This window comes from Polyergus mexicanus, unplaced genomic scaffold, assembly GCF_030449975.1.
Source record: "Polyergus mexicanus isolate NDT 795.1 unplaced genomic scaffold, iyPolMexi1.0 SCAF_3, whole genome shotgun sequence".
Taxonomy (NCBI): Eukaryota; Metazoa; Arthropoda; class Insecta; order Hymenoptera; family Formicidae; genus Polyergus; species Polyergus mexicanus.
The window spans coordinates 12,038,197-12,049,915 of NW_027223323.1; the positions used below are offsets into that span (position 1 = coordinate 12,038,197).

General features: G+C 31.6%; 3 protein-coding genes across 4 annotated transcripts; 2 read left to right on the top strand and 1 right to left on the bottom strand.

Annotated features, from left to right (window-relative positions):
* Nucleotides 1-202: 202 nt before the first annotated feature.
* LOC138945136 (histone deacetylase HDAC1-like) lies at nt 203-4,104 on the top strand. Of its 2 annotated transcripts, XM_070316400.1 has the most exons (10): nt 203-517; nt 626-682; nt 1,432-1,544; nt 1,656-1,773; nt 1,865-2,238; nt 2,411-2,558; nt 2,670-2,955; nt 3,045-3,273; nt 3,398-3,500; nt 3,599-4,104. In XM_070316400.1, exons 1-10 carry the CDS (start codon nt 478-480, stop codon nt 3,667-3,669), a joined length of 1,539 nt encoding a protein of 512 aa, XP_070172501.1. In that variant the 5' UTR covers nt 203-477; the 3' UTR covers nt 3,670-4,104. The 2 variants fall into 2 exon arrangements, with proteins under 2 accessions (XP_070172501.1, XP_070172502.1); XM_070316401.1 differs by lacking the exon at nt 626-682 and having other exon boundaries at nt 205-517.
* Nucleotides 4,105-4,285: 181 nt separating this feature from the next.
* On the bottom strand, nt 4,286-5,764 carry Mrf1 (mitochondrial translation release factor 1). Its single transcript, XM_070316402.1, has 2 exons — nt 5,349-5,764; nt 4,286-5,273 (listed from the first exon to the last, which is right to left on the bottom strand). Exons 1-2 carry the CDS (start codon nt 5,659-5,661, stop codon nt 4,372-4,374), a joined length of 1,215 nt encoding a protein of 404 aa, XP_070172503.1. The 5' UTR covers nt 5,662-5,764; the 3' UTR covers nt 4,286-4,371.
* A 388-nt stretch (nt 5,765-6,152) lies between these two features.
* On the top strand, nt 6,153-11,413 carry Hdac1 (histone deacetylase 1). The gene is made up of 9 exons (XM_070293279.1): nt 6,153-6,326; nt 7,255-7,367; nt 7,502-7,619; nt 7,695-8,068; nt 8,161-8,308; nt 8,435-8,720; nt 8,799-9,027; nt 9,160-9,256; nt 9,346-11,413. The coding sequence occupies exons 1-9, from the start codon at nt 6,263-6,265 to the stop codon at nt 9,414-9,416; spliced, it is 1,500 nt and encodes a 499-aa protein (XP_070149380.1). The 5' UTR covers nt 6,153-6,262; the 3' UTR covers nt 9,417-11,413.
* Nucleotides 11,414-11,719: the final 306 nt, after the last annotated feature.

The following is an 11,719-nucleotide window of genomic DNA, read 5'->3' on the forward strand; positions in this document are numbered from 1 at the left end:
TTGACGTATTGATAGTGTGTTTCGGTATATTCAAATTTCTTTGCATTGAGAGTACATTACATGATGTTTGTTCATTTTTAATTTTTTTACAATTAATTATTATTTAATTGATCATTTGATGAGAAATCTGTGATAATCCTTATCTCTTATTTAGGATTCAAATTATTCCATAATTAAAATGCACATAACGATAAGAAGTATGATGTAAGCGTATGTTTGTACATAGATTTGAATTTAGCGCGACTTTTTGCTATGTCGTCACGTGACCAAATTAGTTCTGAAACAGATGTCGCTAAAATTAATCCCACAATCTTTTTGAGAGGGGAGTTTTCCCCTTCTAACAAAATCGTTCGAGTGCATTCGGGTGCAAATTGAAGCAATTGCAGGAGGTGGAATTTTGGTTCTATAGTCGTAGTAAACGATTCCTACGTTTTATTCCAAATTACGTGTTTCACTGATTTTAATCCGAGTGGAGCTATGCAGCAACCTAAGAAACGAGTCTGCTACTATTACGATAGTAAGTATTGAGAAAATCGAAGAAAAAATCCGTGAAAATATACTTCGGGATTTTGTCAAATGATCAGCTTGCGTTCGTACCCCTCCTCATATAATACCTTTGATTTAGCTCAGTATTCGATTGCTCATCAACTTGATTGCGCTTCATTGATTTATAAATTACGAGGTATGATTATGTTTTAATACAATATATCAAAATTTGCATCCTTGCACTCAATAATACGATTTTCGTAGAGTTAAGCCGATAGATTCTCAACTTTGTTATCACGCGACCGTAGCGTCAGCCATGCTTCCAGCACCGTATTTAAAAGAATTTATGATATTATCGAGTTACTGAGTCATTCCTTATCATTCCCTGTTATTACATCTTAATATTCTTAATAACCATAATTCATCAATTGATTATGATTATAATAGATAATCACATAATTTAGTCTCTCAAAATATAAATTTCATGTAGCTATTTTTTATTGTACGGAAAAAAGTCAATAAATGAACATTTTTACAAACAATTTTTTAAATTTTTGTTTAATATAATAATTAAATATTATATTTAAAATTATGATTTATTATGATTATGCAACATTATTTTTTTAGTAATATCTAGTAAAGTCTTAAAGCGAAATAATGAGAAATGCCTAGATTTTGCGAAATTATTGAATATAGAATATATAGACTTCGATGTATTATTTCTTGATATAATGTAAATATTTTTTTATGTAAATCTATAATTTGCAAACTTAGTGAAAATTTATATAACTTTTATCAGGAAATTGTGAGAGACTTTCAAATGTGCTCCGGCGCACCGTAGTGTCTCTTTTCAAATGAATATTTTGCTACATTACATTATGTATTTTTTTAATATTGTGTTCTTTTATATATCAACGTGTGGTATATATTCTTTTATTTCTCTAGGTGATATTGGAAATTATTATTATGGTCAAGGACATCCTATGAAACCTCATCGTATAAAGATGACGCACAATCTACTCTTGAATTATGGTCTTTATAGAAAGATGGAAATATATGTAAGAATTTTTCGTCATTATTTTTTATTTGTATTGAAAAGCATAATTTTTCTTGATGCAACTATGTTTAATTATTAAGTATGAAAAATATTGTATATTGTTACTATCTAGCGGCCTCATAAAGCCACACAAGAAGAAATGACAAAGTTTCATAGCGACGATTATATCCGATTTTTGAGATCTATACGGCCAGATAATATGACAGAATACAATAAACAAATGCAACGATGTAAGATATCCTTGTTGAATAAGCTGTATTATTGATATTAAAGACATTTTGAAAATAAAAATTAATTTTCATGTTTCCTTTTTTATGACAGTTAATGTAGGAGAAGATTGCCCTGTCTTTGATGGCTTGTATGAATTTTGTCAATTATCAGCTGGTGGATCCGTAGCTGCTGCTGTAAAACTCAACAAACAAGCCTCAGAAATATGTATCAATTGGGGTGGTGGCTTGCATCACGCGAAGAAAAGCGAAGCATCAGGTTTCTGCTATGTAAACGACATTGTACTCGGAATTTTGGAACTGCTGAAATATCATCAGAGAGTTTTGTACATTGATATCGATGTTCATCATGGCGATGGTGTGGAAGAAGCTTTTTATACAACAGATAGAGTAATGACAGTCTCATTTCACAAATATGGCGAATATTTTCCTGGAACTGGAGATCTCCGTGATATCGGGGCAGGAAAAGTGAGAGTTTTTCAAATATTATAATTATTCCCTCATATTATTTTATCTGAAATAATTTATCATTATTAAATATACACATATATACACGCACATATATACATACATACATACATACATACATATATATATACAATATATATATATATATGATTTTTTCTTACAATTCTAACAGGGAAAGTATTACGCTGTTAACATACCTTTAAGAGATGGTATGGATGATGAAAGTTACGAATCAATATTTGTTCCTATCATTTCAAAAGTAATGGAAACTTTCCAACCCTCTGCTGTCGTTTTGCAATGTGGTGCGGATTCATTGACTGGTAAAATCTTTTTAAAGAAATTAATACATAATTGTTAAAAAATAAATGTTATATAATTAAAATACAAAATTTTATAATATAAATATTAATTAATATTAATTTTATGTGCAGGCGACCGTTTGGGATGTTTTAATTTGACTGTGAAAGGCCATGGCAAATGCGTAGAATTTGTTAAAAGATATAATTTACCCTTCTTGATGGTAGGAGGTGGTGGCTACACAATCAGAAATGTGTCCAGATGTTGGACGTATGAGACGTCTGTAGCTCTGGGATCTGAAATCGCGAACGAACTTCCATATAATGATTATTTTGAATACTTTGGTCCTGACTTTAAATTACACATTAGTCCTTCAAATATGACAAATCAAAACACTCCCGAATATCTTGAGAAGATTAAGTAAGTTATATTTGTGTAATATTATTTATCTCTCTCTCTCTCTGTTTTGTATATATATTATAATTAAAAGTAATTACATTTAATTGTAGAACGAGGTTATTTGAAAATCTAAGAATGCTACCTCATGCACCTGGTGTGCAAGTTCAGCCAATTCCAGAGGATGGTGCCATTGTCGATGTTTTTGAACCAGAAGAAAAGATGAATCTTGATGAAAGACTATCTCAACATGACTTGGACAAGAGAATACAACATGAAAATGAATACAGTGATAGTGAAGATGAAGGAGAAGGTGGACGAAGAGATAACAGATCATATAAAGTAATGCTTTTTAATACAAAATTTAATATATATATATACATAATTAACTTCTATAGAAAATTCATTACATGTGCCACAATGAATAACATTTTTTTTTTTTTTTTTTTTTTTTTTTTTTTTTAAGGGCTCTAAGAAGCGACCACGTTTGGAAAAAGGCCAGAATATAGATTTGCATATTATGAATATTAATATGAAAAAAGAAGATGATATAAAATTGGAATCAAAAGGTATTAAATTATTAAATATATATGTATTATTATTTCATCTCATCTTTGCAAACTAATATTTAAAAAATGTAATAATTATATAACATTTTTTTATGTAGGAAATGATAAAGACGAAAAAACAAATCTCCATAATGAAGAAATCAAGAAAGATGGTGGGGCTAATCTCTGATAAATGATTGTTTCAGGATCTGCATATCCGCAAAAGTACAAAAGCCCCTATTAAAAAATTAGGTGTAGATAATGTGCTGGATAATTTAAGTAAAAGAACATTTTGATAGATTTTTTTGTTATGATCGCAATCATGCTGTATGCTGAAGTATTTTCAGAGAACAGTATGTTGTGTGCAATCCACTTGGCTCTAGTCTGGCCAAGATAGATATGCAAAAATTCACTTATCATGCAGAGACATACATATATATGTATATATATGTGTACATCAGTGGCGAGCAACTCGCGACTATAAGAGAGTAAAAAGAAGTTACCATATAGGTAATCTAAAAGATGAAATTATAATATTATTCATCTGAGAATTTTGTATATTATTGTATTTATACTTTTGTATTTATACAAAATGCATAAAATTACGTGTTTTTAAGCACGCAATTTAGGTATAAAAATGATCATCTTACATTAAGATATAATAAAAAAAATAAATAAATAAATCTCTTACGCATTTATTAAGTGAATCGTTGGAACAATCTATTCTATTGCTAGAAAAAAATGAAAGAAAATGATATTTTCGCAAGATCAAAAAGTATGACTTTTCTTTCTATTATATAGATTTTATTACAATTTACTATATACAATGTCTTGCCTTCCTTTATATAAGACAAAAACATTTTTATATCAGAATAATCCGCGAAAATTAATATTATTTTAATTGTGTTTCCAACTTATTAATCACTTCCAATAAAGTTTTCATCTGCATATCTTTGTGCAATCTTTCTTCCAGTTTCTCTAGCACTGCTCCACCTTGCATAAATACTGGTAAATTGTAGAAAGTTCCATTCTGTAGCCTATGATCAGTCACACGATCCTGATTGTAATTATATGTTCTGACCTTTTCGTTTCTTAGTCTCATTCCCATCTGTTTCTGTCGTAGCTTACTTATGAATGTCGTCTGTTTGTTTAATTGTTGCTCATACAGAATACATCTCAGTTTAGTCATAGCCATTTCCTTGTTTTTGATTTGCGATCTGTTCACTTGACAGGACACGCTCAGTCCACTCGGCAAGTGAAGTATTCTTACCGCAGAATCAGTGGTGTTTACGTGCTGACCGCCTGCACCAGACGCTCTTTTTGTCTCAACCTTCAGATCTTTTTCATCAATTGCAATTTGTACTTTTGACGGCGCTGGTAAGATCGCTACCGAAGCGGTACTAGTATGTACTCGGCCTAATCTTTCTGTGGTTGGTACCCGTTGCACTCGGTGTACACCGCCTTCGTATTGTAATTTGTAGGTTTCATCACCAGACATCATAACACTGAGGTGTCTAATGCCATTGTTATCATTTGTCTCCATATCTATTACTTCACAAGTTAAACCTAAGTATTTAGCGTAACCCATATACATATCGTAAAGATCCTTAACAAATAACATTGCTTCCTGGCCACCAACCCCCGCCGTTATCTCCACGATAACACTATCATAAGATTCCTTACATATATTGATCAATATATTGTCCAACAATCTCTCATCGAGTTTGTTCAATTGTTCCTTGTACAATGCTTCTTCTTCCTCAGCTAATCTTTTCATTTCTACATCCTGTTTCGCTATAAAAAAAAATTTATCTCATTATATACTATAGGTAATATAAAAAACTTAATACGAGAACATTCTCTATTCACCTAGATCCTGCAAATTCTGAATATTTTCTACGAGTTGCACTCTTTCGTTCAACAAGCCATCAATAGTATTTAAATCGATGAATTCGAAGTAATTATTTTCCCAGGATTTATTTTTATATTGATTCGCGACATAATCTAAGCATCTTCTAATTCTATTATCCAAAATATTTGAACTCACGTGCAAATTGCACAAGTTTCTTACTGATCCTAGGTTAATTAACGAGATATGTAATTCGCGAATCTTCACGGGATTTATGAGTTTCATGTATCGCCGATAATTATCGAATCCACATCTTCGAATTAACAGGGACATCCTGCGAATTTATGTCACCTAATCATACAAACGCCGAAATTTCGGCTGCATCTACAGCCATCAAATCATTTGAGATGACAAATTTTGTAGTCTGCTATCAATAGTGGAGTGAAGAGTGAAGGCTATGGTCGGGGAGACGCTAGAGATACTTAGGAGCGTTCCGTTTGATCATATCCCGATTGACTACAGCCATTCATATCGACTGATGCCTAGGTTTATCAATGATTGACCAATCAAAGAGTCTTATTTTGAATTAGCCAATTGATGACATGTAACCGAACTCCGCCCGAGATGCTTCAAAGCGTTTATCGATCAATCATGAAGAGTCTTGCGCTTCGAAGCGAGCAAATGATGTAATCTAGTTTTTTTTTTACATTCATGATTTTGCGCGCCAGATTGCCATTCTCAAGAACATAATATCTATGATCGAAATAGCATCATTTTACAGCGCTACCTTCGCGACAAGCTTGCAACTCGCATGCGAGTGCGAGGCGCGTGCGCGTGCGGTCGGTTAATGACGCTGTATCCCGTTGGTGAGAGCGGCGATCACTCCGCGGTCCTGTTTTAATTTCGTTCATAGTGTTTTGTCGATTTAATCCAAATGGATCCCGTAAAAATGTCCATGCAGCCGCACAGCAGGAAACGTGTTTGCTACTATTATGACAGTAAGTTATCCCACAAAAATATCCATGGAAACATTGTACACACACATACGAGAAGCTTGTCAAAATGTGTTTGCGCCATTCGCGCTTACCGCGTTTATTTCAAGCGATCTAGCTCGGCATCCGACCGTTCATCGATCTATCTGTGCTTCGTCGATGATTAAAGGCATTGAAGCGCGTCTGTTGATGCGCGATTTATCGAAATTTGCATGCTTCTCGTAGTAGATGATACGATTTTCACGACGTTAAGCCGAGAGATTCTTGGCCGTTTTTTCGTGCGACCGTAGCCAAAGCGTCGGCCATACTTACATATATGCACAGCTCCTACAAATCCGTATACACGAGAAATCTGCTTGTTTTCGAATCAATGTCGCTTACGATTAATAATTTGTAATTATCTTTGTTTCTCCAAAATTATAATTGATTATTGCATAATTTTATAGCGATAGAGTTTATATGATAACTGAATTGTGCAGTATCACTTGGACATTTTGTAAGTTGTAGATTTTCAAGTATATATCCCAATATGTGGTGATGATAATTATGTACATTATATTTAAAACTCTAACTTTTCATTATTATCAAATAATGTTTTATTATAAAAACGAAAAACGAAGTCCGAGATTGAGATGGCTATAGGTTAAGTTGTTAAAAATATTGCGGTATTTTATGAGATTATTGACTAACGTGAAGCACATTAAGTCATTTCCCAAATATAATTTATGCTTACTGAAAATATTTTTGTCGAAAATCCGTATTTCAGCGAACATTGTGAATGTTAATATAGTTTTTGTAGAGTAACTGCGAGAAATTTTCAAGTATACTCCAGAACACCGTAGTTTGTCTGTTGTGAGCGCCGTTCAATGATAATTATATTTTTACATTTTTTAAGCACTTTGTTAATTCATTTCCGTTATGTTTTTTCAATTAGGTGATATCGGAAATTATTACTATGGTCAAGGGCACCCTATGAAGCCACATCGTATAAGGATGACGCACAATCTACTTCTGAATTATGGTCTTTATAGAAAGATGGAAATATATGTAAGAATTTTTTTAGGGAATTATATTTTATTTATGCAAGAAACACTTTTACTATTATCATAATTATATTTTATTATATTATTGAACATATAAAAGAATATTGTAACACAATTACGCTTTATTTTTATATCTAGCGACCTCATAAAGCCACAGCAGATGAAATGACAAAATTCCATAGCGATGAGTACATCAGATTTCTAAGATCCATAAGACCAGACAACATGTCTGAATATAACAAACAAATGCAACGATGTAAGATATTATTGTTAAATAAGTTATATTATTAAAATTAAGAACATTTAAATATTTTTTTTCTTTTTCCTATAGTTAATGTAGGAGAAGATTGCCCTGTCTTTGATGGTTTGTATGAGTTTTGTCAATTATCGGCTGGTGGATCTGTAGCTGCTGCTGTAAAACTCAACAAACAAGCCTCAGAAATCTGCATCAATTGGGGCGGTGGCTTGCATCACGCGAAAAAGAGCGAAGCGTCAGGTTTCTGCTATGTGAATGACATTGTACTTGGAATCTTGGAATTACTAAAATATCATCAGAGAGTTCTGTACATTGATATTGATGTTCATCATGGCGATGGTGTAGAGGAAGCTTTTTATACAACAGATAGAGTAATGACAGTCTCATTTCATAAATATGGCGAATACTTCCCTGGAACTGGAGATCTCCGTGATATCGGAGCAGGGAAGGTAAGCATGTCAAAACATTGTAACTGTTTATAATTCTATTTACTTGCAATAATTAATTGTCATATATGATTCTCTCTTTTTATCATCAACAGGGAAAGTATTATGCAGTTAATATACCTTTGAGAGATGGCATGGATGATGAAAGTTACGAATCTATATTTGTCCCTATTATTTCAAAAGTGATGGAAACTTTTCAACCCTCTGCTGTCGTTTTGCAATGTGGTGCGGACTCATTGACTGGTAAGATTTTTTAAACGAAATTTATATATAATTGTTATATAATGAAGTTATATAATAAATATATATTATATAATAAAAGTACAAAATTTTAAAATATAGATATTAATTAATATTAATTTTATGCAGGCGATCGATTGGGATGTTTTAACTTAACTGTGAGAGGTCATGGTAAATGTGTGGAATTCGTGAAAAAATATAATTTGCCATTTTTGATGGTAGGAGGTGGTGGTTATACAATTAGGAATGTGTCCAGATGTTGGACATATGAGACATCTGTAGCTCTGGGATCTGAAATCGCGAATGAACTTCCATATAATGATTACTTTGAATATTTTGGTCCTGACTTTAAGCTGCATATTAGTCCTTCAAATATGGCGAATCAAAACACTCCCGAATATCTCGAGAAAATAAAGTAAGCAAGTTTTGCAATTCTTACATGTCCTGGCTTTTATATTATAAGCAAATTAATTCCATAAATATCTAATTGTAGAACAAGACTGTTTGAAAACTTAAGAATGCTACCTCATGCACCTGGTGTCCAAGTTCAAGCAATTCCAGAGGATGGTGCTGTCATTGAGGATTCGGAAGCTGAAGAGAAGGTAAATCCGGACGACAGATTACCTCAACGCGACTTGGACAAGAGAATACAACATGAAAATGAATATACCGACAGCGAAGATGAAGGGGAAGGTGCGCGAAGAGATAATAGATCATATAAGGTATGAGTTTTATTGTGTAATATAATGTCTATTATATGCAATTAGTTGTAGGAAAATACGGTATATGAATATTTTTACATTTTTTTATTATTATTATTATTATTATTATTATTATTATTATTATTATTAAAGGGATCTAGAGATAGAAAGCGACCACGTTTGGAAAAAGGTCAGGAGGCCATTGATTCTGATATAAAGAAGGAAGAAGATATAAAATCGGAGCCGAAAGGTAGTCATACTTGAATATGACTGTTTTCTCTATGTTTGCAAATTAATATTGGGTCAAAAAATTAATAATTATTAAAATTTTTTATTTAGAAAATGAAAAAGACGAAAAAACGAATTCTACGATTGAGGAGGCGAAGAAGGACGGCGGAGCGAATCCCTGATAGACAATTGCCCCGGAGCATCTGAAAAGATGGAAAAATCTTTATTTAAATTAAATACATATAAGTTTAAGTAACTTAAATGATGGTAGCATATGACATATAGAAGTCATGGCTACTTTTATCCCGTTCCATAATTCAAAATTTTTGTTTCTGTTATTAAAACTCAAAAATGTTTAGACTTTTAGCGATATCAGATACCATTTTTCACTCTATTTGTGGCAATCTCATTGAAATGGACACGTATGAGCGTGTAATTTAGAACAAGAGCATAGACCATTAAAAATTCGGAAACATACTTTTGAACATTCTCCAATGAAAAGTAATGGAAAATACCGCACAAAAATGATTAAAAATACCATGCTCGCGCGGAACGGTGTCTTAATCGATTCGTTAGGATTTTATAATCTGACTATAATTCTTTTTATACATATTTGTTTACAGCATATGACCTGAAGTATAGTGTAAATCAGTCAATTTTCGTACAAAAGATCCATTGTAGATCACTCATAGGTGTTTATTTTATTTTTATAAGCACGCTTTAGTTTCACAGATTTTAAAATCAGATCGTAAGATATTGACGACCGATTCGAAATATTAGATTACACCGAAATTTTATCGTTCAATATTGCAATCAAATTCGATATACATGCACACGTACGCACCAATTGCATGTATCTTATTCACGCGCTCGGTATAAATTCGTACATCTTGTTCATTGCGCACGATTAATTGATCTGTTTGATGAAGAATAATGTGAAATTTATATGCACTATGGAAGGACAGCACTTAGACTAAATCTTAACAGATTGCTCTTTTGAAATAGGTCAAATGAATTTGTTTGCTTTCTATTCCTATGTACATAACATACAGAAATTAATCTTAAAGCAAATATCCTTTGCATGCAATAACGAATGGTATATATTCTTTTTGAAAAATGTAAAGTGTATTTTATCTTACATTACTCAAGAGATATGTGAATGTCTATATTACTTTGGTCACTTTTCTAGTTTATCTGATGAATTGCAGTGAATATTTTTAACTTGTAACATATACTTCAGAAAATTAAAGCTATGTAAGAAATATCCACAACTTGACAGAATTAGAAATTTACGTTTTTTACAGCTTTCATATTGCATTTGATTTGTATATATAACTTCATAACTGTCATATCATAAGTCTCAATTTTTTATGGTATCATGAATAGGTCAATTCCCAAATCTTGATTAATCTAAATAAACTAGAGGGGTATCTAAAAGGAAAGAGAAAAAAGATATTCCGTTGATATTTTTGAGTAATGCATGAAAGAAAAACAAAACTATCGGGGAAAAAAGTACGAGTAATAAGCAGTTTATATATACATATATATATATGCACATATGTATTGAGTTGAACGGAAAGTTTGTGCCGTTTTTTCGGTCTTCATCTGTTAGTAAAAAACGAAACGAACTTTCCATTCAACCCGATATGTATATATGTATGTGTATATCCATTTAGAATCTTTAGCTGTAGAATCTTAAATATATATTGAGCAAGAAACTAATTTAAGAGATATAAAAATTATTCGTGGCATCTGAATCGATTTTTGCAACAAAAACTAGATATCATATTGCTATTTGGCAAAAGTCGAGTCTGCATTCACGATTTTTATGCAATAAGAAATATTTTGTCGCAAATTCTTTCCTCAGATTGTACATTCCCACAATTATTTTCTAGCTTTTCGTGTGGAGGCAAAAATTATGCATTGAAAATTATGACAATTTTATGTATATAAAATTTACTTCTTTATCGATATTGTTTCTAATACTCGATTAGATCAGACCATCATTGCTTTTACACATCCATAATAATTTGTAATTGATCGACACTTATCATGCACATAAAAATAAATTCAAAATGATGTATTACACATCTTGTATAAGTCTATTCGAGATATAGATCAAGAAATATATATATTTATGTTCATGCATAAAAAGTACACATATAAATGGGCGTTTTTAAATATTTATAATAAAAAAAATAAAAAAATATCTCTATATGTGTAGTTTTATGGAGTCTACATTCTTCTATAATCCAAAAAGATTGTGTACAATCTGAGATTAAAAAATATCAACAAGTTTTAATAATCGTTTCAGAGAAAAGATTACATAAGTAAGAAAAATTCAAAGATCTTTATTTTGATATCCTCTCTGGGAAGAGGACAGAGTGGAAAATTCTTGATCTGATGAACAATAAAAATAAGATGGATAAGAATCTCTTAGGTAAGTTAATCGGTACTGTTATAATGATTTATATTTATACGAACA